General features: G+C 53.1%; 8 protein-coding genes across 8 annotated transcripts; 4 read left to right on the forward strand and 4 right to left on the reverse strand.

Annotated features, from left to right (window-relative positions):
* Positions 1-531: 531 nt before the first annotated feature.
* Positions 532-2,983, forward strand: ASPACDRAFT_51535 (uncharacterized protein; the record flags this gene model as incomplete). Its single annotated transcript, XM_020202496.1, has 3 exons — positions 532-546; positions 1,396-1,748; positions 1,807-2,983. The coding sequence occupies 3 exons, from the start codon at positions 532-534 to the stop codon at positions 2,981-2,983; spliced, it is 1,545 nt and encodes a 514-aa protein (XP_020058159.1).
* Positions 2,984-4,757: 1,774 nt separating this feature from the next.
* ASPACDRAFT_42084 (uncharacterized protein) lies at positions 4,758-7,123 on the reverse strand (the record flags this gene model as incomplete). The annotated part of the gene is made up of 3 exons (XM_020201043.1): positions 4,758-5,186; positions 5,828-6,232; positions 6,572-7,123. The coding sequence occupies 3 exons, from the start codon at positions 7,121-7,123 to the stop codon at positions 4,758-4,760; spliced, it is 1,386 nt and encodes a 461-aa protein (XP_020058160.1).
* A 1,163-nt stretch (positions 7,124-8,286) lies between these two features.
* On the reverse strand, positions 8,287-10,596 carry ASPACDRAFT_25565 (putative galactose oxidase; the record flags this gene model as incomplete). The annotated part of the gene is made up of 1 exon (XM_020199343.1): positions 8,287-10,596. One exon carries the CDS (start codon positions 10,594-10,596, stop codon positions 8,287-8,289), a length of 2,310 nt encoding a protein of 769 aa, XP_020058161.1.
* Positions 10,597-11,643: 1,047 nt separating this feature from the next.
* Positions 11,644-13,537, forward strand: ASPACDRAFT_42087 (uncharacterized protein; the record flags this gene model as incomplete). The annotated part of the gene is made up of 5 exons (XM_020201044.1): positions 11,644-11,943; positions 12,023-12,408; positions 12,475-12,782; positions 12,844-13,224; positions 13,284-13,537. 5 exons carry the CDS (start codon positions 11,644-11,646, stop codon positions 13,535-13,537), a joined length of 1,629 nt encoding a protein of 542 aa, XP_020058162.1.
* A 2,690-nt stretch (positions 13,538-16,227) lies between these two features.
* Positions 16,228-16,944, forward strand: ASPACDRAFT_26595 (uncharacterized protein; the record flags this gene model as incomplete). Its single annotated transcript, XM_020199433.1, has 1 exon — positions 16,228-16,944. The coding sequence occupies one exon, from the start codon at positions 16,228-16,230 to the stop codon at positions 16,942-16,944; it is 717 nt and encodes a 238-aa protein (XP_020058163.1).
* ASPACDRAFT_1880196 (fungal specific transcription factor domain-containing protein) lies at positions 16,696-19,243 on the reverse strand (the record flags this gene model as incomplete). Its single annotated transcript, XM_020198194.1, has 7 exons — positions 16,696-17,752; positions 17,821-17,824; positions 17,890-18,051; positions 18,111-18,299; positions 18,381-18,957; positions 19,008-19,082; positions 19,144-19,243. The coding sequence occupies 7 exons, from the start codon at positions 19,241-19,243 to the stop codon at positions 16,985-16,987; spliced, it is 1,875 nt and encodes a 624-aa protein (XP_020058164.1). The 3' UTR covers positions 16,696-16,984.
* A 487-nt stretch (positions 19,244-19,730) lies between these two features.
* On the reverse strand, positions 19,731-20,849 carry ASPACDRAFT_26475 (uncharacterized protein; the record flags this gene model as incomplete). Its single annotated transcript, XM_020199424.1, has 1 exon — positions 19,731-20,849. One exon carries the CDS (start codon positions 20,847-20,849, stop codon positions 19,731-19,733), a length of 1,119 nt encoding a protein of 372 aa, XP_020058165.1.
* A 938-nt stretch (positions 20,850-21,787) lies between these two features.
* Positions 21,788-24,689, forward strand: ASPACDRAFT_59457 (uncharacterized protein; the record flags this gene model as incomplete). Its single annotated transcript, XM_020203449.1, has 4 exons — positions 21,788-22,079; positions 22,147-22,290; positions 22,353-24,402; positions 24,680-24,689. The coding sequence occupies 4 exons, from the start codon at positions 21,788-21,790 to the stop codon at positions 24,687-24,689; spliced, it is 2,496 nt and encodes an 831-aa protein (XP_020058166.1).
* Positions 24,690-25,886: the final 1,197 nt, after the last annotated feature.

A 25,886-nucleotide genomic window follows, 5' to 3' on the forward strand; every position in this document is an offset into this window, starting at 1 on the left:
TCTCTGGTGTTCTGCCGGGTGGCTTCACTAGGGCTGACGAGGGTAGGGGAGCGGCCAAGCGGGTCTGACTAACGGTGGAAGAGAAACGAGCAGGCGAACACATTGATACCTTTATAGAGGTCTGCAGATGGTTGAAGACCGGGGTCTGTCAGGAGGATCTCCACAGCTAGAGCCATCCGGTATGTGGTTGCCCGTGACAGGAATTCGAGCGTGGAGCTGAGGAATGTTGTCCCTGCGGCCAGGGCGCATGAACAAGAGGAAGTAGGCTAGATACGAGAGATGCGCCCAGCAGTTCGAAGCTTCACACCCAATGGTGTCTCGTCTTGTTTGTCATGCCCAGGGATTGCAGGGGTACCTTTTCCTAGAGTGTTCCGGTACATTGCTTGGCTGCAGACCAGACCACTAGCTCTTTGTCTCGATACGCCAGAGATGCATCTTAGCTATTTTCGATTGCTGTAACAAGTCTCGAGGGGGCTTTTACTCTGGTGGCAGCGGCCAATGGTAAGGTGGAACTAGCAAGAGGTGTTTGGCATGTCCGGGGGTGGAGTGAGTGCTCAACGACGCACATTATGCGAGCGCGGAGATGCTCGGGCAGTTGGTTAGACAGTCAATGATGTTTATGAAGAACCATTTTTTGAACCAAGTACTATTCTAGATGGATGAGATTAAGTGTTTGGAGTAGACAAAGGCCAAGATCAAAATACTTTTTAGTGGACTGTCAGTAGTGTTTGATGCGGAAGAGCATGATTCTGATATATACCCCGGCCTGTTGATACACGGTCTGCACCTGGGCTGCCACACCGCTTACAGCCATCAGGCACTGCAAAACAGAAGTTGTTTGTGAATATAGAATGCATTGTCTAGCTAGAACAAAGAGACTCCAATTATAAGTGACATTTCACACAGTACAATGTAAGCCTACAGGGCTGATCCTGATCCTGATTCTCCGGGAGAAGGGTCCTGAGGGGTCTTCAGGCACGCAGCCGCACGGGCCCAAACAGGAATAGACGGAGCAGCCAATGATCAGCGAGGCTGGAGACACAGCCTCAGGGGCGGACAGTACTCCCCACCCATCTACAAACATAAAGCTTTTGCCACGTATTGAAGCTCTCAGTTGTTTTCCAACGCACGGCTAGTTCCCGAGCATGAGTAATAGTTAGAAAGTGCAGTGACAAAGCATCAGGAGGCGCTTGGGTAAAATCGAGGCTTTCTGTGGCTGCTGCAGGGTGGCACAAGCACCTGCAAGGCCGGCAGTTTACCCCTCTTTTCCAAAGCAACCTTCGTATACTACCACACCACCCATTGTATTTGGCAGTATAAATCCAAGTCGAGTGCTTAGGCATTGCCAGAGCAACTGTCAAGACTGTTTCGATGGAGATCATTGATCATTTTCAGTCCAACGAGTTCAGCGACCGTGTGAAGAGACTCCTGGACGAACGTCATGTGCCAGGCCTTGCCCTGGCTATTGTTCACCACGGCCGCACCGCTTCAGCAGGATACGGGAGTGCCTCCTTCCACCCCCCACAGCCGTGCACACCAGACACCTTGTTCGATATTGCCTCTGCTTCCAAATCGCTGACCGCGGCCTCCGTGGCCGTGTTGGTCGAGGATGATGAGCGATACCCGGAGGTGCAATACGACGCTCCCATGTCGGCTTTGTTGCCCGACGATTTTGTCCTAGAGGTTCCAGAATACACCGCAGCGGTAACTGTAGATGATATCTTGAGTCATCGGACAGGCATGGCTTCGTGAGCATAATCGACTCAATACTGACGCGCAGGCCCTATAGTGGACTGACACTCGTAGGCACGATTTCTCCTACCTGAGTCCGCGGGCGAGTGCCCCAGATACGGCGCGATCCGTGACCCGAAATTTACGACATCTGCCTCTCACTGTCCCCATCCGATCCAAGTACATGTATTGCAACATGATGTATACCGTGGCGACGCATTTGGTCGAAGAGAGGACCGGAGTATCCTTCGCCGATTTCCTGGAGGACCGCTTCTTCCGACCGCTGGGCATGACTTCCACCAATCTCCAGCCGCAACGAGCGCGCGATCGAGGACTGGGCGACCGTATCGCCACGGGCTATAGCTGGAAGGAAGAGCAGCGTGCTTACCGTGGGTTTCAGACGCCAGATTGCCCCGAAGCTCAAGGAGCAGGCTCCATCATTACCAGCGTGAACGACTATATCCGCTGGGTTAAAGCCATGATGCATCGCGAAGGCCCGGTGACGGAGAGCCTCTACAAGGGACTTCTCAAACCACGCTCAATTCAGAACCCAGGCGAGGAGGAGCTCGCGCCACAAACGTCCTTCACTCTCTACGCGGCGGGGTGGGAGATCTACCATTACCGGGGACACGCGGTGGTCTGTCACGACGGGGCAGTCGCCGGCTTTGGCAGTACTCACTTTTTCCTGCCTGAGTATCAATTCGGAGCCGTAATCTTGGGAAACTCAGACACGGCAATCCCGGTGGTCGCCATTATAGCGAGAGAGATGATTGACCAGGTTCTCCACGTGCCCCATGCAGAGCGCCCTAATTGGAATAGCATCGAGTGGACCAGCTGGGAAAAAGATGATAACCCGAGCGAGACGGAGCTGTGCCACAAGCTGTGCCCGGATGTGCGCGAGCCTCAGCCTCAGCATTTACCTGTGAGCGCCTACGTAGGCCGATATAAGAATTTGGGGTATCATGAATTGACGGTGGAGGCTAAGAATGATCAGCTGTTTGTCGATGCGACCGATCGTTCCTTTGGGTTTGTACTGACCTTCGATCATGTCGGGGAGCAGTCGAAGTACATCGCGCGTCTAGAAGACTATCTCGATGGATATGAGATTTTGATTCCTGCTGAATTCGTTTTGGAAAACGGTAAAGCTATCAAGCTTGGGTTGGGGCTGGAAGAAGAGATGGAGGATTTGGTGTGGTTTTCGAGGGTAGGGGAAAGAAGTGACACCTCAGGCAGCCCAAGAAGTGAAGCCTAAGGCGAGAATAGACGGAAACCTGAGGCCGCCACGGGCTGGAGCCGGAAGCGGGGACGGGCGGCAGTATTCATTCACTTCCCCGATATTGCATCAGCCTGGAATAGCCACTTTGGAGTCATGTTTCGATTTCCCACCGAACCAGTCATTCCTCATCACGTATACTTCGTTCCGTCAAGATATCATCTTGATTGGCATCTGTTCTGACACCCTACGGAGGCGGAGCCCTCTTCCGCACCCCTAGTTGGGTAGTCATTTGGATCCAAGAGGGTTCAGAACCCGAGACAAAATATGGCTCGCAGGAGGTTGGCTAATGTGAGAACTAGGCGCCGTTGCTCTCTCTATTCGCACTCAAAATTGCGGCTGGATAGGATTCCATGATCGAACGCAGAACAAAGTCATCTTCAATGCCTGAGGTATCGCGGATCTGTCGCCTCAATGCTTTGGGGCGCGCTACTATGATGCTTCTCAAAAGCACCAGCAGCTGCGGCCAGGGATTGAAGAGCATGCTCGACGTCAGGTCGAAAAAAAAAAAGCACGAATGGTCGAAAAAGTCGGCGAAACACAGCAATCTGCTTAAAGAAGCGGGGAGACTCGGGTGTGATTCTTATTGGACCTACGATGGTTATTGAAGACACAGTAACAGATGTAAGAGATGATCACTGGAAAAGCAAGCCGCTGGTATGACTATCAACATCCATGAATGGCTGCTCCCCGAGAATGAAACACCTGTCAAAACTGTGGTCTTCGAGATAGACTGCCCTCGTTGGTTCAGCGCATGGCGTGACATAACGTGGAAAATGACACAAGACCTTGGTAGATCCGGGTTGAAACAGGGGTAGCTGTGGAGGAAGATATTCTCCGATACAGCCAAACACAACCCTTTATCACAGACTCAGGTTAACGCCTGATTATGGGCTTTACTGGAAAGTCAATCCTACGCACCCACTACAACGGGAAAAGCTTCCCTGTGAGCTTCGATAAAGTAGCACTTCCAAACGCGCTTCGGTTCAAGCTGTTAGACAAAACTTCGGGTATCTGAATCACCGGCCAAACAGAGGCGTCTGCTGTGAAGCGTCTATGCACTTTGCGCTTGAGGGAAGATGTCTATTGCAATCTTCAATATGCATTGAAACCGTCCAATCACTCCGAGAACAAGCTCTTGGCCGACCAACAGATATGTCACAGCGCCCTAAGCCTGCATGAATTTGTTGCCTTGGGTTGTCTCTGGGCATGCGAGCGTGTGAAATGGTACAATAAAGTCCGTGAGCTTGCATCGTGTAATCTCTCCATGGATAGTCCGTCGGTTGGGCTTCTATTTCGTCAGGCAGCGTGAGAGCTGGGCACCTGGAGTGCAAGTGCAGACTTGAGAGAGGCTCTCCGAGTTTTCAGTGACCGAGACTTCAGAATCCGACTGTTGGATGCTCTAGAGCAACAGCTTGGATTGTTTGAAGGAAATTGGAATAAAGACTGACAGGGTTCTTCGGCGAGTCTCTGGGAGGCAGGGTGTCCAGGGGACAGTCTTATCCGCCACCAAAGATATGAGGGACAGCATAGGTAAAAAAAAAGAGGCGGAAGAGCGACGGAGCAATCGGGACAGAATTGGGGAGGAGCTCCGTCCTGAAGGCGGAAGAGATCTGGAGTATGTCGCTAAGAAAAAAGAATACAAGGGAAATTGGAATGTCTGAGTTCGGATCGACAATTAGATAGATAAGTGAATTGTTTAAAAAATCTCTATATTGAGTGCTGAGACGGCCCAAGTATGCCCTGAGTCTAGCTAGGCCTCGAACACCAGGACAGAGTTGGGAGAGCTCTCGCAGTCCTCTTGGAGCCACTCCTCGAGCATCAGCAATTGGGACCACAAGCTCTCCTGCGCATCATCCACAATTTGATCGTCAGCCTGGTCCGCCATCAATATGCCGAGAAACAGTTTCTCATGAAACAAGTCATCAGGGTCGCTCGGGTCATAGTAGACGTGGCTATTGGGAAGGACGAAGGGAGTTAGGGTAAAAGCGCCTGAGCCGCCAGGGACATCTTCTTCGGAATGATCATCCAACGGGGTTTCGTAGTAGAACCCGACTTTATGATTTCCCCAGAATACCTTCGCACCGTACGGCTCAGGGGGCGCCAATGGCTTCTCACGCTTCTTTTTCCACGCTGCACGGGTCAGCTCCTGGGCGACTGCCTCCCAGTCCTCGCCACAGGTCTCAGGTTTGAGAAATATGAGTACCATCCGATCCGTCTCCAGCCCTACGCTGGCTACTCCAAGTTGTGTATCACTTACTTGAGGCATCTCTACGAATGTCTGGAAGTGTCGAATCTTTTTCTGTGGATCTGAGATCAAAGTCTAGCTCTCGAAGTTTCATGAAGGGAAGGACTTGTTCCTCTGAAGCAGATGATGGCCTAACCCAGGGATGGGAGTAGTATTTATAGCCAAGCGCCAGGGTGCACCACTTCGGATCAGAGAGATAAGAGACCTTGAAGCTTTCATTCTTTGTTATGGGTCAGCTCAGGAGGCAAGTGAAAGAATTGTTTTACGTCTTATTAGAGGAGGATGGAATTTTGGAGCGCGTCCTCGTTCTCCATAGGGACGAATTGAAAATACCCGAATAGAACAATATATTAGAAGGGAAACACCAGAAAGAGGAAGAACGGCTACAGTCATCGTAGGAGGATGACGGCGTAGAACAAAGATCAGAAATTTGAATGCTATTAGATCAAAGGACTAATCAACCGCAAGTCAAGGCTACTAGGTTTTCAGGGATGGTGTTTTGAGTTCAGGCGGATTGTTCCATCCTGGTCCTTGTATGCCACCACCCAGTTACTATCAAAGGGCTTGCACCTTACCAGGTCATCAAATGCGACGAGTTGTATCATGAACCGTGATTCAAGGTCCAAGTCCGACACGGCCGCACAACGCGCACAATTATCGGTGGCATCGGGGGCATACATCTTCCGGAGAAAGGCCGTTTTATGCTCGTAAGGGCCACAACCGGGATACCCGTGAAAGACCGAGCCATCAGTGCCTTGCAAAGGGAAAGGAGTTAGGGCCAAGTCGCCCGGGGCCTCGAAATAGAAGCCGACCTGGTTATCACACCGGACCATCGCTCCGTAAGGCCCCAGATAAGTAGCCTCCACCGATGACCTCGGCCGGTCAGTCCGATTTGCGTTGATGGTGGCTCGTTCGCGCTTCTTTTGCCAAGCAGCAGAGGTGATCTTCTGGCCGATCATCTCCCAGTATTGCCCACACGCCTGTGAGTTTAAGCGGACGCTGAATCCGGCCCAGGGTGTATTCGACCACCCCGCATTGCGTTGGATCGAAATTGCGCACCCCGTATGGCTTATCCTCAGATAGGGTTGTACGCCCAAACTAGCAAATCACAGGCTATACTAAGTCTCACCAGTGCTGAAAGGTATGAGATGGACAAATTAAGCTGGAAATTTACAACGCTGTTTACAAGGATCAGATCATAGATGAGAGGTAAATTTTTATTGAGATAAGGGTGGTGGGGTAGTGATATTGTAACTAAGATGTACAGTACCAGACCTTCAAGTAAGGCTGGCAATCCCACACTTCTCCTTGTACATTACCATGAACAGGTCAGGGGGAAAGGGCTTGTCCCAGAGCTCGATGGCTCTCACCCAGAGTTTGTGTTCCAACTCTTTTTCCAGCCACTCGGACTCCGAAAGATTGTCGGGCTTATCCGAGTACATCTTGCGAATGAAGGTGTCCTGATACGCTTTCTCCGGGCCGTCGTGTTGAGGATAATCGTCAAACTCACGGATCCAGTGGGTCAAAGTAGACTTAGACTTATCGTCTGCCTCGGACTCAGCCGGGGTGTCGATGTAGAATTGAGTCTCCCGGCCTTTACACTCGACGATCGCCCCATAGGTACCAGCGTAATACCGGCGGGGAATTGCTTTCTCCCGCTTCATCTTCATCGCATCGCTAGCAAGCTTCCTGCCGATGCGCATCCAGTTGTTGCCAACTGCCCGATGGTTGAGAAAGACCCAAACGATTCGCGATTTTCCTCCCCTGATTCCAGCGTAATCAGCCACGCCCCACTCGGTGTGATCGAGATTAGGTCCCGGCCCCCCGGAGTGACGAGACCAGTGGATATTAAAGCTAGGATGGGAGGACATGGTGGTGGTGGTGGTGTCATGGAAGGCGTTGGTTCTCTGGTTGAGGGCGCTGTTGTGTGGATGAGTTGGGAGCTTAAAGTGTGAAGACAGTTGATTCAGACGGGGTTTTCGACAGGATTATATACCCATCTATGGAACCTCTGGGACCTCTGTCATTGACTATACAAAGCTCTTAGTATTGCCTTGTGTTTGATCCGTTGAAAGCTTTTACAAACAGGGTCTGAAAGAAACGTCCTGAAAGAGCCGTCAAAGAACCAGGATAGACTAAGAATCGTCCGCCAATCGATGGATTCACCCGCCACACAACCTGCTTTCCTGACAGAAAGACAAGGGGAGTCCTCCAGTCTATGCCAGGGCTCTGCCAGACGCGGGGTGGTCGAACAATGGCCTCCCTCTTTGTTTGTAGCCCGCAAATCTCTGGCCGCGTGAAAGATATAAATTCACTGCTTTGTTCCAAGACAAAAAAAGGCATTGTTGTCCCATCTCCCTCACTTCCACAAAGATGTCTTTCACTGTTCATCCTAGGCTTCGTCATCTGACTTCTCTTTCTCCTGAACAACGCAGAGAGCGGGAGAAGCCGGTTGTGATGGTGTCGCTGGAGGATGAAGCCTACCCCTTGGTCACCTGCGGACTATGTCGGGCTCACCACCACCCCAATCCGCGGGTGCGATTCTGGCAGTGCTGGCGACGGAGCTGTCAACGCACCTGGCACACTCACTGCATTGGTCGGTTGATGGCAGAGCAGGACCTCGCCTTCGGATGTCCGGCTTGTGGCTCGGGGTGGAAAATCGGCAGTCATCCCAGTGATCCCCTCGAAGCCGCCCACCACGGTCTGGCGCATTGTCACGACTATTGCTATCATCAGGAGACTACTGGAGTGTGGATTTGCATGTTTGAAACTGGTGGAGTCATTTGTAGGCGGCGGTTCTTCAGTGAGCACACTCTCCGAATGCACCATCGGCTGGAGCATATGTCGCTATTGCGAGTCTATCACTGATGCCTCCGTATATGGCGTCCAGATGACCCTCATTTCCGTCCTTCCCACGGTGGCCCGTTAGAAACGCCCGCATAAGAATTTACATCAAATGCTAAGATAGAACGATATGAAGCATTCATTGCACAACACAACCTTACTAACTGAAGAAACCATGAAAATTTGCTAGCTAAGCCTGCGAGACGAGCGCACCCCTCCAGTTCTTCCAGAACTTGCTAGCCGAAGCAAACATGATGGCGATGACGCCCATCACCTCGTCATCCTCGTCGCAGTCCGCTGTTACTCCCACATGACTGTGGCTGACGTGCGTTTCCTCCGCCTCCGAATCCTCCAAGTTGGACACGTACTCGGGAGGCGAGGGCAGCTCAACCTTGACCATCTTGGCCACGCTGGGAGTGCCCTTGGCATCCATGGCGAACAGCATGTACCATCCCGGCAGGACAACACCAGGATCCTCGGGAAGACGAGCGCTGTATTGCAGATGACCCACGCGCTTTAGGGTGTCGAGAGGAACGCGACGCTGGTCGGTGTTGACCGTGTGGGTGGTGGTTCCGACACGAACCAAGGAGGCCGTCTCGATAAAGTCGTCGGTCTTGAATCGGATCTGTTCGCCGACGGTGACGCGGTGTCCGTCGGAGATGCTGGTGATCTGAGGCCGACGAGCTGGGTTGCCGTTCTCGTCGAACAGATAGGGAGGCGAGTAGATCTCGGCGTCGTAGTGGTTGGCCGTGCAGTTACCACACAGCCCACCGCCGCCGTTCAGAACCGTCGCGTCGGGCAGCAGCATGGAGATACTGTGATAGACGCGCTTGATGTTGTTGCGAGTGAGCTCGTGGAAGGTGTCGGTGGCAGGGTCGTAGAGCTCCGGGGTGAAGTTGATGTCGCCCTCGTGGAAGGGCTTGCCCCAGCTCTGCCCTCCGGCAATAAAGACAGTGCCATCGGGCAAGACCACCGAGGTGTGGAAGACACGCTTGTAGTGCATTCCCCCTTCGCCGTCTCCCTTGGGACCCTTGCCCGCGACCACCACCTCCGGGTCCTCGTAGGCATCGCCCAGGGTGATGAGGTGGGCGTTCTTGGAGCCGTTGGAGCCGTCATAGTGACGTTGACCGCCGAAGGTCAGGATCTTTCCTCGCGTCGCATCGTACATGACGGCGCTGCCCGACATGGAGTCGTGGTCCTGGCCACGCTCACCGGCCTCTTCCCACGAGCCCCGGACGCGGCCCTTGCGATCCGTGTCGTCCACGTTGTACCAGTGCATCATCTTGCTGGGCCCCGCTTGGAAAACGCTGGCCTTCTTCCAGCCAAACAGCCAGCCGTGGTTGTCGGCACGCCAGGCTCCCAGACGATCATCGGTCATCATGGGCTCGACCTTGGCGTTGCTGCGCGTCTCCCAGTGCGCGTTGGGTCCGGGGTAGTAGACCTCGCCGTTCTTCTCGACCTTGTCACCGCCACTCCAGGATCCTCCGATGACGAAGATGCGACCGTCGGACAGGGTGGTGGACGACTGGTAGCCACGGGGGGTCTGCATGGCGGGGCCCTTGTTCCAGGCGGTGCCATTGTACACGCTGGTGCGACCCGAGTCGGCGCCTCCGCTGACCACGATGTTGCCATCGAGGTCCATGGAGGTGCCGGGGCAGAACATATCGTGCTTGGTCTCGAAGACTTCACTCTGCGTGATGATGCCGCTGCGGTTCATGGTGGTGGTCAGCGTCTTGCCCCCGGGGGAGGCGAAGAACTGATCGTCGGCCCAGGCAGACCACATGATGATATTCCCATGCTGCTCGACGGCGGACGAGACGGGGACGATGGGAAGATCCAGCGTGGGGCCCCAGACACCACCCGTGCTGGGGTCGGCCTCGGGGAAAGTGCCCTCGACATAGGCGTAGACGGCCATGTTGGAGATGGAGACCTGTCCGTTTCTCGTCTGACTGCGGGGGTGGGACTCGGTCTCTGCCACCAGTTTGACAAAGCGAGCGGGGGTCGGGATAAAGGCGGACATCTTGGGGCTTTTGTTAGACCCCCAGGTGCCGTAGGCGACCTCGGTCCAGTTGTTTCCATCGGGCGACAGCAGGATGCGGTGTTCGCCAATCTGGCCCTCTTCGGCTTCCAGGCGAGGCAGCATGGTCACGCCCGAGACATAATGCTCCTTCCGCAGGTCAATGCGGATCCAGGAGGGCTCTTGCTCGTCAGGACTGCTGCTCCAATAGCGGTCCGTGCGGTCGTCGATGGCATACTCGCAATTGTGGGCCTTGTTCTGGCTGGAACACTTCACCTCCCAGTTCTGGGAGGCATCATCGGAATTGGACTTGGGGATGAGGTATGAGTCCGCCGGCGGCGATTGATACTTGACGATTCCCGTGGACTGCTTGGCAATTTCAATCTCGTCCGCCTCGGAGGACTCATAGGCATACTCAGGGGGCATGAAGGCATCGACTGCGACTGCCCCCAGCAGGAGGCCCGCCGCCAACCGGAACTTCATGGTGACTCAAAAAGATGGAATGAATGATGTGGTGGACAGGAAGATGCCGCAGAGGAGAAGACCATGTTATAAATATATACTTGGCCGATAACCACTTCTAGGTTCATCCAGAATGGCGGGAATGCGGTCAGTGGCTGTTCTTGTCAGTGGCTCCAGTGGTGCCAGTGGGGATTCAGCTCGCCACCGAGACCATTTCGAGGCAGTCGAGGCAGTCGAGGCAGAGATCGACTGTGATGTGACGCTGGTTGGAGATGAGATTTCCAGTCGTGAGCGCCAAGTCGATAGCCGGATCGAGATGGTGTCCAGCTGTGCTGAGAAATGCCCCGGAAGGTGTAGTTGCAGGCATTCGGCAAACTTGCCTGGATCTGCCTTGGCTGAGGAAGTGGGTCTTGCCAAGCCTGCCCGAGCGGGCGGATCGGTCCATCTGGCTGGCCCATGGTTGAGGATGTACTATATGGATGTATACATGTACGTACAGTAAGTAGCTAGTAGTATTGGTATGTAGTATGTTGTAGTACCTGGTTGGCAGTGAATTGGGGGTAGTAGGCAAGGCAAGAACCATCCATAGAGCTGACACAGTTCCCAACCAGCATCATCGCATGCAGCAGCAGACGATCTCACCCTCAACCCCGCCCCACAGTTCAGCTCCTCTCAACGAATGACGCAGTCGGCATCCAAGCGACGCGATCGACAGTTCGTCACCACAGCAAAGTGGAGGGATCGACATCCACCACTTCGATAGATCAGTTTCGTCCGTGGGGGTCCTGACTCTGCAGACCACCCCGTCATCCACAAATCACCGTTCACTTGATCATGGCGCATCTTTTTTTTCAGCTGAGGGGTATGACGATGACTGCATTGCCAATGGAGGGGTCGTGAGAGGTCACCATCAGAGCCACCGGATGTGCACAATCAGCTCAGCTGCGATCGACGTAACCAAGAGTCAAGAGCTGTGGTCTCTTGCCAGCTAGAGCGGCAGACATAAAAAGGTTCTTCTGGGCGGGTCTGCTCCTCTTCCCAACTACTCAGAGACAAACCATCATCAAGATGCGTGCCCCAGAGAAGGTCAACACTGACAACATTCAGGGGAGCATCTGGCCCCGGCTGCCCAAGCACTTTGAATCCTACTTGTTTTTCAAAATCACCGACAAGGGCAAGTTCCGCAAACACCTGCGGACCCTGCTGGACAACAATGAAATCACCACCGGCACGCAATGCGCGGATCACCTCCGTGGAGTGGGAGAGTTCGAAGAGGCTTCCGCGCAAGCCCGACGTGATGTCCCCGAGCCCTATCGGGTGCCCTTCACCGCGGTGAATGTGGCCTTCACCCATCTGGGTCTGCTGAAGGTTGGTAATGGCCTCGAACCCCCCCTTTGCTCTCTGTTCTTTCCTTCCGGACTCTAACGCCCGGCTTTACGTGTTGTAGGTCGAAAGGCCCGAGGTGGAGGTCGAGTTTGCCAAAGTCCAACAGGAAGACCCCGACGAGTATTGCCGGGACCGAATAAATGAGGGTCTTTTCGAAAAGGGCATGTTCGATGATTTGGTCTACGAGGGCGCCGATAGCCCCCCTGCGCTGCATCCGGACTTTCGGGCCCCGGAGGCTAATCTGGCCAAGGAAGACCCTCTGCAACGGTGGGACTGGCGTGTCGATGGTGTCTTCATCGTGGCGGCGCACAGTGCCAAGGCTCTCCGCCGGAAGATCGTGGACGTCGAGGATGCCTTCTACGTGGGCGATGCAAACGAGAACAGTATGAAGATCGCCTTTCGACGCGATGGTCAAACCCGACCGGGGGCAAACCGGGGCAAGGAACAGTACGTGTGTTCTAGGGAAACCTCAATTACATGACCATCATAGACTAACGTACCTCCTCGTTGCAGCTTTGGCTACGAAGACCACATCTCGCAGCCCAAGATCCGAGGGCTGGATCCGGCCCCTGCCCCGGGCGAGCCTCATGCCTGTCCTCCGGGGTACATCTTCCTTGGGTTTGAGGGGGATCCCAACAAGAAGCGAGGCCCGGCCTGGGCCAAGGAGGGCAGTTTTCTGGTTTTCCGGCAGTTGGACCAGAAGGTCCCCGAGTTTGAGAAGTTCCTTGAGGAGAAGGCTTCTCAGATCCCGGGCACCAACTATGCGGGGCCCAATGGTCCGGCCAAGCTGGGAGCTCACTTGATGGGTCGCTGGAAGAGTGGTACGAATCCGGCGAATCTCGATTTCTTCTCTCTTTACAAACGCAGACTGATCAAGCATAGGCGCTCCCGTGGCGCACGCTTACGACGAGGATAAGCCCGAGTTGGCCTTCAACAACACGTTCGACTTCCGACCCAAGAAGAGCATCAAGAGCTGTCCATTCGCAGCGCACATCCGCAAGATGCGCCCTCGATCCGATAAGAAACGCGACGTGGGGACCGAAGAAGACGGGGACGAGACCGCACTGCCCGAGCCCGACAGCGATGAAGAAGAGGCCGAGGGACAAGAAGAGGATGCCAGCGTCATTCTTCGACGAGGCATTACATTTGGTCCGGAACTGACTGAAGAGGAGAAGCGGCTGCGGAAGACCATCGAGCACCGGGGCATTTACTTTACCTGCTATCAGAGCCTGATCCGGGATGGATTCAATTTCCTTATGACTCGTACGTTGGTTGATATTAGGGCTAAGATAGAAGAACTACGCAATGCTGACACGAGCCAGGCTGGGCGAGTAACGCCTCCTTCCCCGAGTACAAGACCAAGACCTTCCCCGATGGGCCGGGCATGGACCCCTTTGTCAACCAGAGGCTTCGCAAGGATCATCCCGAGGGCCACATCAGTCTGTATGATGGAGAAAACCCCGACAAGACGGTGAAATTGAATCTGGGCATTAGCCCCTGGGTGGACCAAAGGGGTGGTGAGTATTTCTTTACTCCTTCGCTCAGCGCGTTGAGGGAGCACTTTTCGACGGCTTGAGGGCCTTGGCCGTGTAGTTAGCTCTCTCGGCAAAGATGATACCATATCCATAAACTCAATTTCCTCTAATCTCATGCTTTACGTGTCTATTTGCATCTGGACATTCATCAAGTCACGCGGTGTCGAGCGGCAGACATCTTTCAGATGCCGCGTAACGGCGTCCCGCCTAGAGAGCATTTTGTGGCAGTTGGGGCAGAAGTAACACTCATATTCATGTTGTCGGCGATGGTGCCGTTCCAAATGCTTCAGGGCTGTATATACTCGGCCACATGGTCCGTCATGGACCTCGATCATGCACCTCCAACCATGATCATCCACACAATAGCTCAGAGGAAGCCCATGGGGTCTTGTCTGTTTACCTTCCGCTTTCGGGTTGCCTAATATTGCAGTCAGATGTCCGTGTTGGTGAATATTCAGATCACCCAGAGAGGAGAACGTCCGGCCACATGGTCCGTCATCGACTGCCATCATGCACCTTGCGTTATCGCCATCAACACGATAATCAAAACCAAACCCTGCCTTGTTACCTTCCGCATTGCTCATAATCGTACACCAGCCATCATGATCCACACGATAGCTACCAGGCAGGGCATTTGGCGCAGATTGCTCTGGCAGGAGATGAACAGCGCTCTCCTGAGTAATTGTAATCTTTGCCATCTTTCGTGTAGTTGCTGGGTTTGGAACAATATGTTGAGATGCTACTCCTGGCTTTCACCAGCTACAAACAGGGGTATATGTATAGTTGATCGCAATGGGCAACAGGTCATGGCAGAGATAACAAACCCAAAGTCCTTGTTTGGATCTTTGTTCACAATGTACCAGCATAGCCTCACGAGGAGATTTGATAAACATTCTCTTTCAACAACCTCCCTCGGCGACGGATGACAAGGGTATGACAACACAACGTAAGTAAAATCTCCAGTTCTTGCTCTTCGCCAGAACAATGGTTGCTGTAGGCTATAATGAACGCATTAACTAGTTCCAGAGTAGTTGGACCAAACTCCTCGCGACTGCTGGCCTATAAATATGTATACCGTTCTCCACCTGGAGCAAATAACACCATCCAAAGAACCACGCCCCCGACAATACGTCCCAGAAACAAACCCAGCAACATTACTTACACGTCCTACAGTTATTCGACCAACATCATGGGTAGATTCAGACTTCTTCCCATCACTGTCGATACCACTGAGGGTGGCGTCGAGCCCCTCGAGACAACAAAGGGGTCGGACGATGGGGATGCCTGGAAGGCACACTGTTATACCCTGGTGAGCGAGCTGAACCGGGGGGGATTCATGACTGAAGTGAAATGGCGGACCACCCCCGACGAGCCACGCTCGGTGACCGAAGATCACTGGAAGGCCGAGTGTCAGCGCGCCCTTGTACGTGCCTTTACCACCCTCCGGAGATAGCGCCCTGACTTGAACGAGCTGTACGGATACATCCTTGGGCCTGACACCAAACAAGTCCAGCTGTATCGGCAGCTGAAGCCTACCCGAGATGAGGAGGGTCAAGCTCGACCTCTTTACGTACGAGGGGATGGATACGTTTGTTGATGAAAGTGACTTTAACGCCACTTGCCACGTGGCCTGGTGGCATTGGGGAGTAGACCGCGAGATTCCCAACTGGGACCACGACTTTCGGGCTGGCAGCAAGCACCCGCGGCCGGTGATCGGGGGCACTGACGAACGGATGGACTTGCAAGCCATCCTGGAGGAATATCTCAACACCGAGACCAAATTGGTGCAGTTGGAGCTCTTGCTGAAAGTAGCAGTTGCTGCGGATCTAGGGCAGGCAGGATTGAGGCCCCTCGATACACCAGTGAGCTAGACTGCACCAGCCCACACCCTCATAGCAGGGTTCCCATTTCTGCAAAGATGGCTATTTTTATCAGTAATACATTATTTGTTATAGCATTTATTCTTCACCTCAGACTTTGATCTGCTTTTTTCTCATCTGGAATGGAGTAGACATACTTTAAGTCGCAGGCGGTCATGGCCAACACCTGCAGCACAAATCTCGGTACAAACTGTAGAGCGATGTCTTCCTCCTGGGATTGAACTTTGGTCGAGATGCCTCACATACCGGGACTGCAATGAACCGAAAGGAGTGCGTGGCCCAACTACATCACGTTTCCCTCCTCCATTCGCCAGGTATTAACCATATTTCACCGCCTGATTCTGATCCATCCACTCTTGCCAGAGCGTCCTCTGCTGGACTGGCGGAACCATGCCGTTTAACCTCCAACTATCGGCGGGGTGTCTGTAGATGTTATATTTCCACTTGACTCGACTCCCTTGGGTCCCAGGACATTGCTGGCCGGACTCTTCGGGAAGGGCTTCTGCCAAACTGAACGGCTTGGCAATCTGCCCCGGAAAGCGGTATTCCCACGCGCTGCTGAAGTAGGGCTCTTCGATCAGCACATCTGGCACATGGAGAAAGAAAGCAGTCAATTCGCGGGCACGGTTGATCAAGTTCCCCCGTTGCCCGTGCCAAGAAGGCCAACCGCGGCGGACGGAACGGTTGAAACCGCCCGCTCCGCGATGCCGGCATCGGAAACTGGCAGTGTTTGAGCAGTATTTAAGCAGCACGGGTAATCATGGCCCACAGTATCTTTAGGGTAAAAGCTTCCTTCAATACTCATTTGCTACACATTCTTCAAGCCTACGATCAACAGGATTCCTACCATAATGGCCCCCATCCACGTCGGCTGCCCACTCTTCGATTACCAGACAATCGACGTCATCGGCCCATGCGATCTGCTCAATTCAGCGAGTAAGATGCTTCTGGACGGTATCAATCACTACGCAGCGGTCGATCCAAGCCTTCTGGTCAAGGCGCCCGAGTTTGTCTTCCACCATATCGGCGCGACCATGGAGCCGGTGCACCTGCTTACCAGCGCCATAACCGTCATGCCTACGGTGACGGTGGACGAGGTCCCCGAATTGGATATTCTCATCGTCGGGGGGGATATCCCCGCCAAATCCCAGCTTCCTCCAAAACTACAGGACCTCATTCGCCGCCATGCGGCCTCGGGAAAGTTACTGTTCACGACCTGCACCGGAGCGGCGGTGGTCGCCGCCACCGGCGCTTTAGACGGCCGAAGGGCCACCGTCAACAACCTCGAATACAACTGGATTAAGAAGCAATACCCGAGAGTCAAGTGGACAAAGGAGAAGAAGTGGATTGTGGACGGCAACATTTGGACAGGGAGCGGAGCAGTGGCGGGAATGGACATGGTCGCCCACTGGATCAGGGAGACTTATGGGCTGGACCTGCTGATCCAGGCGACATTGTCGCTGGATTTTGAACCACGCGATGCGGACGGGACCTTCAACGTGCTCCCGCAACGTTACGATTCGGCTGGAAACAAGATCTCCACCCACGTCTTTCCCGATGAGGTCTGAGGGAATGTGAAGTTGAAACTGGAGTTGCGCAGATCACTTGTCAAGGACCTGGAGGGGAAGGACCTGTCATGCTAGAGAGTGTGTCGAGTAGAAACAAATCGCCCCATAGCGTCTCATCTTCGATACTCCGTACTTCCGTAGCAATCGCGCCCTGTAGCGTAGATGGTTCATGGATCTGGGCAACGTAACGGCGGGAATACCGCACGGCAGGGCAGCGATGCAGTCCTTGAGTAGGAGAGGCCGTGCTATCGGAAGCCTTCAGCTCGTGATGCGCACGGCGGCTATCACAAACCTGTGCAGCATTCTCCTTGGCCAAGGTATAGGAAGTTCCTACACTTTCCAGGATCTCGGGCAGTCTCGAGAAGAGGCTCTTGCTGGGTATCTGCCGGTCTGACAAAGGCTTGATCCCCTGCAAATGAGACCGCAGTTGATCGATGCATTCTTGTAGATCCACGGTTTGCCGGGCAATGTCAACGCTCCACTGCGGTACCTCGGGCAGTCCCACGGACAGCCTGTACAGCACAAAGACCGCAAGAATAACCTGATACCAGGTAGAAAATGGCAAGAAACTTTGTTCCGCAGCGGGAAGGGCACAAAAGATCTGGAGGTAGCCTTTCGCAGAACTGACGCATTTGGTCAAGTTGTTGATGACATTGGGATGTGTCGACAAGATGGTAGACTCTCCCCGTGCCATTTGACATGAAGGTCTTCTCTGCCCATAGCAATACACCAAGCCCAATTCTTGGATGCGAATTTTGACGGCATGATAGCGGTCAATCAGCAGCACTGCAGATTCCAAGTCAGCAAACTTGGCAGTCACAAGACCTTACGGACTTCCCACCGTTGTTGCGAAGATCTGTTCCTAGAGATGACCACCATTCTTCTAACCACATTGCGAATCGTGCAGCGTGAATGTACAGGCGAGGGCTATATATTCCTTCTGACCGATAAGTCTCGCACACGTCCTCATTAAACTGCAGTACCTGTGTTATCGGATATATCAAGAGGTCAGTCTCAAACTCCGGTTCCAGTTGCAGCATTGTTGCGCATCGAAGCATGTCCTTGTGGAATCGGAGGTTGTTGGGCTTTCCCGAAGACATTGCTATGCTATTAGAGAGTAAGCCTAAGCCCGTTAAGGCTGTTCGCGGTGGAGCATGGCATCTTACATGCTAGACATGTAATAGCAGCCCAAATAAGCACGGCATGCATCCCGAGCATAGACATCGGTCGGTTCATTTTGTTGCTCAACCAGGTCGACACTCTGTTGGTCGAGTCGCAGATCAATGACCATGCTGATCGCAATGTGTAGGTACTGGTACGCTTGCTGATTCCCTGGGACAAAGGCGAAATGGAACCTGACAAAAGTCAGTCTGCTGATGCCCTCAACGGATGACAAAGAGGAAGCAAAAGACGGCACCCCGGGAACGGAGACTTACCAGGCAAGGTGAACAAGTAATCCCTGGAGCAGGTCTAGGTTCTTCTCCCCAGCTGTCACAGCCCGCTCGCTGAGGGTGTTTCGAAATTCTCTGGTCAGAGCGTCTTGTAGATGACAGTAATTCGATGAAGCAACCCCCACAGCTGCAAGCAATAGGAAAGGGCGACTTTCAGTCATCGAGGCAGCAGTCGAGGCGCCTGGGAGTCGCACAAATGGAAAGTAGGATGCCATGCCGCGAAATCTTTCGAGGAGATGCTCGAGGGCGACAGGACTGAGTCCTAAGTTGGTAACCCACGCGGCATCTATAGCAGTAGATGAGTCCCACGGAGCCTCTAAGGTATTCTGGTTGTCACCTGACTCCGGGCCTTGGGCTATTGCAGAATTAGGAAGGACATCTTCGCTTATCGACTCGACTATTCGATGGGGCCTGTCACCGGGATAATCGGGGACTGCAGGCGGTTGAGAATTGTAACCAGGCGGGGTTAGGACCTCAGTAAGGGGACCACTCGAGCGCGAAAGAAGACCGATGATGTTGGAGAGTTTGGTCTCAAGATCGACCAGTCGCCTCCATCCACACCCTATTAACCTAACTGGCCTGTTGGCTGGAGTGTTCTCTGGGCAGACTTACGGTCTCGCTCGTTGTGCAACCCGAGCTCGCTGTCTCGGCACTGGAAAAACACACTGCGAGTTTGATCGGGCACATCTACTGAAATTAGCCGGGGATGAAAGACACAGCCAGAGAATAGACAACGCTCACTTAGTACAAGGCTGTCCCTCTCCGGATCGAACACATTTCACCTTGAGGATGCGGCATTTTTCGCATGCAGGTACCGGTTTCCCCCCTCGAGAATCCAGATCACCCATCATGGCGTTTTCGACCATCGGTCACTCACTCTTTTGTGATCACAATGCTGTGTGGGCTCGAGAGATGAGGGGCTTGTACGCGATAAGATAGTTAGATAACCGCATAGCCGCTGACAAATCAACCAACCCTTCAACTACCCCTCGTTGTGAAATCGGGTCCCGGCCCCGCATCATCTAGCCGCGTAGGACCAACTAACATGCATACATGCATTAAGTTTCTTGGTCTTCTCGAGGTGATGAAAGTAAGGCTGATGACACAATTGTAGGGTCAGACGCCTTGGATGTAAAACATGAACGGTAAGAGCCAAGCGTACGCTTGAATTTGAGTTGAGCTCCATTTTTTTAAAAGTATATAAGAAAAACCTTCGTTTTTCCGTTTCCTCCATTCTATGCTCACGAGAACCACGAGTTTTCATTTCCATCTGTCCAAAAGATGCTATCACACATGGTGCTCAAGCCTGAAAACCACAAACCGCCTAACAAGCGTCTAGATAGGGAGCGTATCCGGGAGCTCGGCCACAACCACGGCTGGAACCTTGAGTGCATCGCCAACTAGCTCCGCCGGCACGTCTGTCTTTTCCTCCGGAGCAGTATAAGCAGGCAGCTCCGGCTCCCGCCAGGGCTTCGGCGTGAAGAGCAGGATATTTTTCAGCGCCCACGCAGCCAAAGCCTGCGTCCTGGTCGCGTCAATCAGACTGAGCCCCTCTGCCTTGCTGCGCATACAGACTGTCGCCATATCTATCCGCTCCAAGCTCCCTGGTCCCCCATGCTGGATCGCATCCGCTGCTAGCGCCCATGCCAGCGGGTTGTACAGCACTGCCTCGTGAGAATAGATCAAACCTGCCGGCCTGAGACGCGCCTGCACCTGTACCTCACAATTCGTTACTCCAACCCCTCGCTCATCCTTCATATACGCGGACGCCCCTGTTCCCGACTGCGGCTGCACCACCTCATCCGTCGCGGAGTAGATGGATGTAGTAGGAACATAGGCTGAGTCACCGCCGTGGGAGCGCAGGGTGGAGATGAAGTTCGAATTTCGCGTTTGATGCCAGACTGCCGGCGTGCCGGGTTGTGCACCCTTGAAAGGACAGAGAGCCCACGCACCAACCGTGCCTGCAAAATCGGCCGAGATTGCAATAAAATTGCTCACGAGCTCGCGGGTGCTGGGCCAATACTTGAGCGTCCACTGAATTGACAAGCACCCCTGCGACCAGCCTACAACAGCCACAGACCTGCCCTGACATCGTGTGTAGATATAACGAATTGCATACGCAACATACTCAGCGTTGCGGGCCGATTCGTCGCACATCCGGCCGGGAACATTCAGCCAGACCGGGTCAGCAAAAGCGCTTTCACGCAACAGCTTGGCGAAGTTCGGGGCATAGGCTTCCCCGCCGTAGGTACCTGTGCCGGGGACGAGAATAACAGAGGTCTTACCGTCACGGCCATATTGGAAGGCGCTGGGGATATAAATCGCGGATCGGAGCGATTCTTCCGGCACGGAGTAGGGCGCATCCTGCTCCGAAGTGCGGGGATAAATCCTCACTTCGAGGTCCGGATGCTTATTTCCGAATGAGTTGATGTTGGGTCCCCCCAGTCCCAGCATTCTGTTCGAGAGATCGGTGCTGCGTTCGCGCCAGGAGTGACTGGACCCTCACAGAACAGAACCTTGCACTATATGTCAAAGAAAGGAATGGGGGTGAAACCCTTGTCGCCCATGACTTATATCTCTCTTCTTTTTTTTTTTCTTTGTTGTTGTGGTCCTTCAGCTGAGGCACGATGTGGGGTTGCGGGATGGCGCAGCTGAAGCAGTACGTACAGTACATCTGCTTTATGAACTGTTAGCTATAGATAAACGGGATATCGGGCAGCACATCATGTTGCTAGGACCGGGAGCAAAGTCTAGCTGATGTCCTCGAATGGCATCTAAACCAATAACTGAGCTGCAAGGGTGGCCGGTGTGGCACGCAATTTTCGGTGTCGGCAAATCTTGCCCTGGACGGCGGTGATGCCGACAAGACGAGCACCTCCATTTCCTCGTTATCGTCTTTTCTTGTGTGTGGTACGTCCACTTGATCCCCCAAAGGCCCCCCAAGGTCCAGAACCTCGAGCCCCACCCGCTCAGATCTGCTTTTGGGCATCATGTGGGGGAGAATCGCGACCCCCTATTCGTTTCCACGATACGCCCCAGCGTTCGCTTCAGCTGGCGAGCTCCGAGCCATTCCGGTGTGGGCGAAGTGCGGGGCCTGGAGTTAGAACGTGCCAACCCACTAGCTGTAATTAGACAAGCCACCTGCCAAACTTCATCGTAGCAGCACTGCAGCTCCAGCCAGCCGCACAACATGTTTTTCCGTCGCGACTGTGGCTGACTGACTATCGGCTCAAAATGCCACAGACCAAGTAGTATATCTTCTTGCTGGTGTAGTCCCGCGATTTTCCTGACCGGAGTTTTGTTTTTGTGCCCCTTTACCCAATATCTCTTTGTTCTCAATTTCGTTGCGCATCCTTTTACTTCAGGGTATGAAATAGCACGTCGTGTGAACGATGCCGTCATTTCTCAATAGGGCAACGGCCGCCGCCAAGAGTCTGTCTACTGCTCCGATCCAGAGCCCCGTCTCTCTGGATAAGGTGACTCAAAAGCTCGGAATATCTAATATTTCGGAAACGATTTCGGCGTGGAGAGAAACAGAAGAGCAGGAAAATCCACCTCGTTATGCAAGCTCCTCGCCTGTCTCCGGGGGCAATAATGTCAAATTCCACGTCAACGGGTGCGCCTATTTCTGGGCTGTCTCGGAGGCCCTTTTGACAGTGAAAGAGTCTGTGTGGATTCTTGGATGTAAGAACTGCGTTCCTTCTCGTATCGGCAATTTGCAGCTGTATCAGCGAGCTTAATATCGTGGCAGGGTGGGTGTCGCCCGAGGTTTATCTGAGACGCCCTCCGTCGGAAAATGAACAGTATCGGCTGGACCGCATGCTGCTGGCTGCAGCGGAGCGTGGCGTCAAAGTGAATGTGGTGGTCTTCAAGGAGGTCCCTCAGGTCATGTACCGTAAGTGTTTCCTTGTCTCCAAGCTGGCTACTTGAGAGGTGAGTATACTGACGGCGATTTAGTCTCTTCCAAACACACCAAGCGTGCTCTGGAGGCTTTGCACCCGAACATCTCAGTTTTTCGATACCCCGACCTCATCCAGGGAGCACAGGGAATCATGTCTTCCACCAAAGGGCTGCTACAGAGTATTACTGCGGCCGGAATATCAGGCCTCGGGAAAATCTCAGATGAGACGCTCCAGACTATGTTTGGCATTGCAGGCGGACCGACACTGCTCTGGGCTCACCATGAAAAACTCGTCATCTGCGATCAGAGAGTTGCCTTTTTAGGTGGTATTGACTTGTCGTACGGGCGATGGGACACTATTCAACACCCCATTGCAGATGCTCACCCTGGGAACCTTGATGACATTGTTTTCCCCGGTCAGGACTACAATAATGCTCGGGTCATGGATTTCAAAAACTTAGATCGATGGGAGCACAACAGACTCAGTCGCTTGACTACCTCCCGTATGGGCTGGCAAGATGTCTCGGTCAGTTTGATGGGTCCTGCCGTCGCTGAGCTGAGTCGCCATTTTGTCGAGCGCTGGAACTTTATCCACAACCTGAAATACAACGCTCGTCTGCCTGGGTTTCGGGCTTACGAGGCCCTGCCACCGGCCAAGCCTCCACCCACTACGCCTGAATTGCCCATAGGATCAGTTTTCTGCCAGCTAGTCAGGAGTGTTGGTCGGTGGAGCAACGGGATATCGACCGAAAATAGCATCTACAACGCGTATATCGACGTTATTGAGAAAAGCGAGCATTTTGTCTATCTGGAACAACAATTCTTCATCACCTCCACTGGAACGTGGCTCGGTACCGTATGGAACCGTGTGGGAGAGGCTCTGGTGGCACGAATCTTGCGCGCTGCTCGTGAAGGGAAACGGTACAAAGTGTTAGTCGTGATGCCAGCAGTCCCTGCGTTCCCGGGCGACTTGCAGAGCCTGATCTCGGGACACCCGCCTCGCGCGATCATGAAACTCCAATACAAGTCCATCAACCGGGGAGGCTTCAGTATCATAGACAAGATCAAGAGAGCCGGGGTCAATCCCGACGAGTACATCCGCTTCTACAATCTGAGGACCTACGACCGGATCAATGAGAGCGGAGTGTTGCAGCAAGCCACCGAGGCAAGCCATGTGGACTACAACGCTGCCAGCCAGGAGCACGATGATATGGTCGATCCATTCGGCCTTCGCGCACAGAATGAGATCGGTGAATTTGAGCCCACTGAGATAACAGCCGACCATAAAGCGTACCGTGCTTACCAGAAGGCATCCACCGGCCGCAGCAGCGACTGGGATACCGTGAGCTCCTGCTACATGCTCGATGGTGAGGACATTCGGAACGTTCCTTGGACCGCTGGGGGTTCTGTCCATCAAATTGATGCTTTCGTCAGTGAGGAACTCTACGTACACTCCAAGGTTCTCATAGCCGATGATCGAGTGGTCGTCTGCGGCTCGGCCAACCTGAACGACCGCTCGCTTAAGGGAAGTCGGGACTCGGAGATCGCGCTCGTCGTTGAGGATCAGGCGACCTTAAACACAACAATGAACAGTCAGCCGTTTCAGGCTAGCAGGTTCGCTGCCACTCTAAGACGATACCTTTTCCGCAAACATCTCGGCCTCCTACTGCCGCAGGACATGCGCAAGCCTGATAGCCACTTCCTGCCAGCCCCGGTACCCAACGATTACGACTACGGCTCGGCTGAAGATCAGCTTGTTGCAGACCCCCTGGGGGACGAGTTTTGGGAGCTGTGGAACAGCGTTGCAAGCACAAACACCCTAGCGTTTCGAAAGGTTTTCGCGCCAATGCCGGATGATACGGCCAAGACCTGGTTTCAATATCAAAATCTCTTCTGGAAACGCTACCTGGGTCCGGATGGATTACACATGGCAAAATGGGGCCATGTTCAGAAGACTAACTTTGCCAGTGGCGAGGAAGGAGCCAGAGCAGTCAAGGAGGAGTTATCGAAGATACGAGGAACTCTGGTGGAGATGCCGTTGGAGTTTTTGATCAACACCAATATTCAGATTGAGGATCCTGGTTACAATATCGTCACAAGGCAGGGGTATGTGTAGGAATGGAGTCAGTGTGTAAAAGTATAGATTTGACAAACAACATGACCTTAAAAGACTTTGAAATTTCTGTCTGACCTAGAAAAATCCATATCTGGAATTGAACCCCGTATTTATGGTCTTCTATCCCACAGGCCCTGGAACACCCTACATAGAGTGGTCTTAACCCCTGTGGGCGCAAGCTGCTACCCAATAGTCTGGGCGCCCTGACAGCAACTAAAAAGTGTTGTAAAGAGTAGACATAGAATACTAATCTTTATATATATTTAGATTGCTGTAATTTTGAAATAGATTTGTAAACCGCCAATGTAAACCCTAAGAAACCTCCGCAGAAATAAAAGTAGAGGCCCCGAGCAGGCTCAGAGATATACGATAAGGAAAGTCAGCAAGTTAAGCTACTAAACGTAGCTAGGAAGGCATCAGTTTGAAAAACACTAGATTATATAGATATTTCAAGCCGATCCGCTTTCTAAGAGCTTAGAACGGGAGCAAAGTTGACCCAGCCAGCTGTACCCCCCCTTACATGGCTGGACTATGTTTAGACTAAGTGCCATTATCGTCGGTGAGTATGGCAAAGCTGCAGCAAAATCCAGAGGAAGACGGTCCGGACGCCGATACAGTTCGCATGACTACTCCAGATTACGAAAGACAGGCTAGCGATGATTGTCGCACCAAATCACAGCTTATGTGAAAAGAGTTCCCGTCAATAAATGTGAAAGGTATATATAACAAGCGGTCCACTGGACTTTATTGATGCAGGAACAAAATGGGAGCAAAATACCGCAAGGACAAAATTGCACAAAGGGTAATTTCCAGTGTATATGGCTTTCTTATATCAAATTTCTTTCAGCTGCTAAGTCTGACATATTGCCACACTTCCATCATGCGTGAGCCCCGGGGGGAGAACGACACATTGACTACCTCACCTGACGGCCTCCGGAGCACAAGTCTTACAATTCCCGCCTCCTTTCCTCTCAGCTTATCCCACGGTGTGAGTTTCAGAACATGATCTCCTTCCTGTACACCAGCGCGAGCAGCTTGACTCTTGGGGTTCAGATTTTCTATGATGTGATAGCCTTGAATTGCGGCAGACTCATCAAACCCCAGCTCCCAAACTGGTGCGTCACGATGCTTAGTCTTTAGTCCGAGATCCGAAAGTCCGTTCTCTGGCGGTATCATGAACTTTCCTGCACACATATATTCCACCAGTTCGCGAGCACTGGGATGAGACGAAGTTTCACCTTCCAGTAAAATGCCGAGTTCTTCAACATACTCTTCCGGGCCAACTTGATCACTAGTACGTTCTCTTTTCAGAAGTGTTTGGACGAGATTGCTAATGTCTTTCGCGCCCTCTGTGGTATCCCGGATCAGCGTGTTGATTGTGTGCGCGAATACCAAGCCTCGGCCATAAGAGATCCGTTGAGTATCGGATTGCTTCCAGGTCAGCTTTGCTATCTCCTAGTTGGACTCGTGCACG

The sequence above is a fragment of the Aspergillus aculeatus genome (assembly GCF_001890905.1).
Source record: "Aspergillus aculeatus ATCC 16872 unplaced genomic scaffold ASPACscaffold_5, whole genome shotgun sequence".
Taxonomy (NCBI): Eukaryota; Fungi; Ascomycota; class Eurotiomycetes; order Eurotiales; family Aspergillaceae; genus Aspergillus; species Aspergillus aculeatus.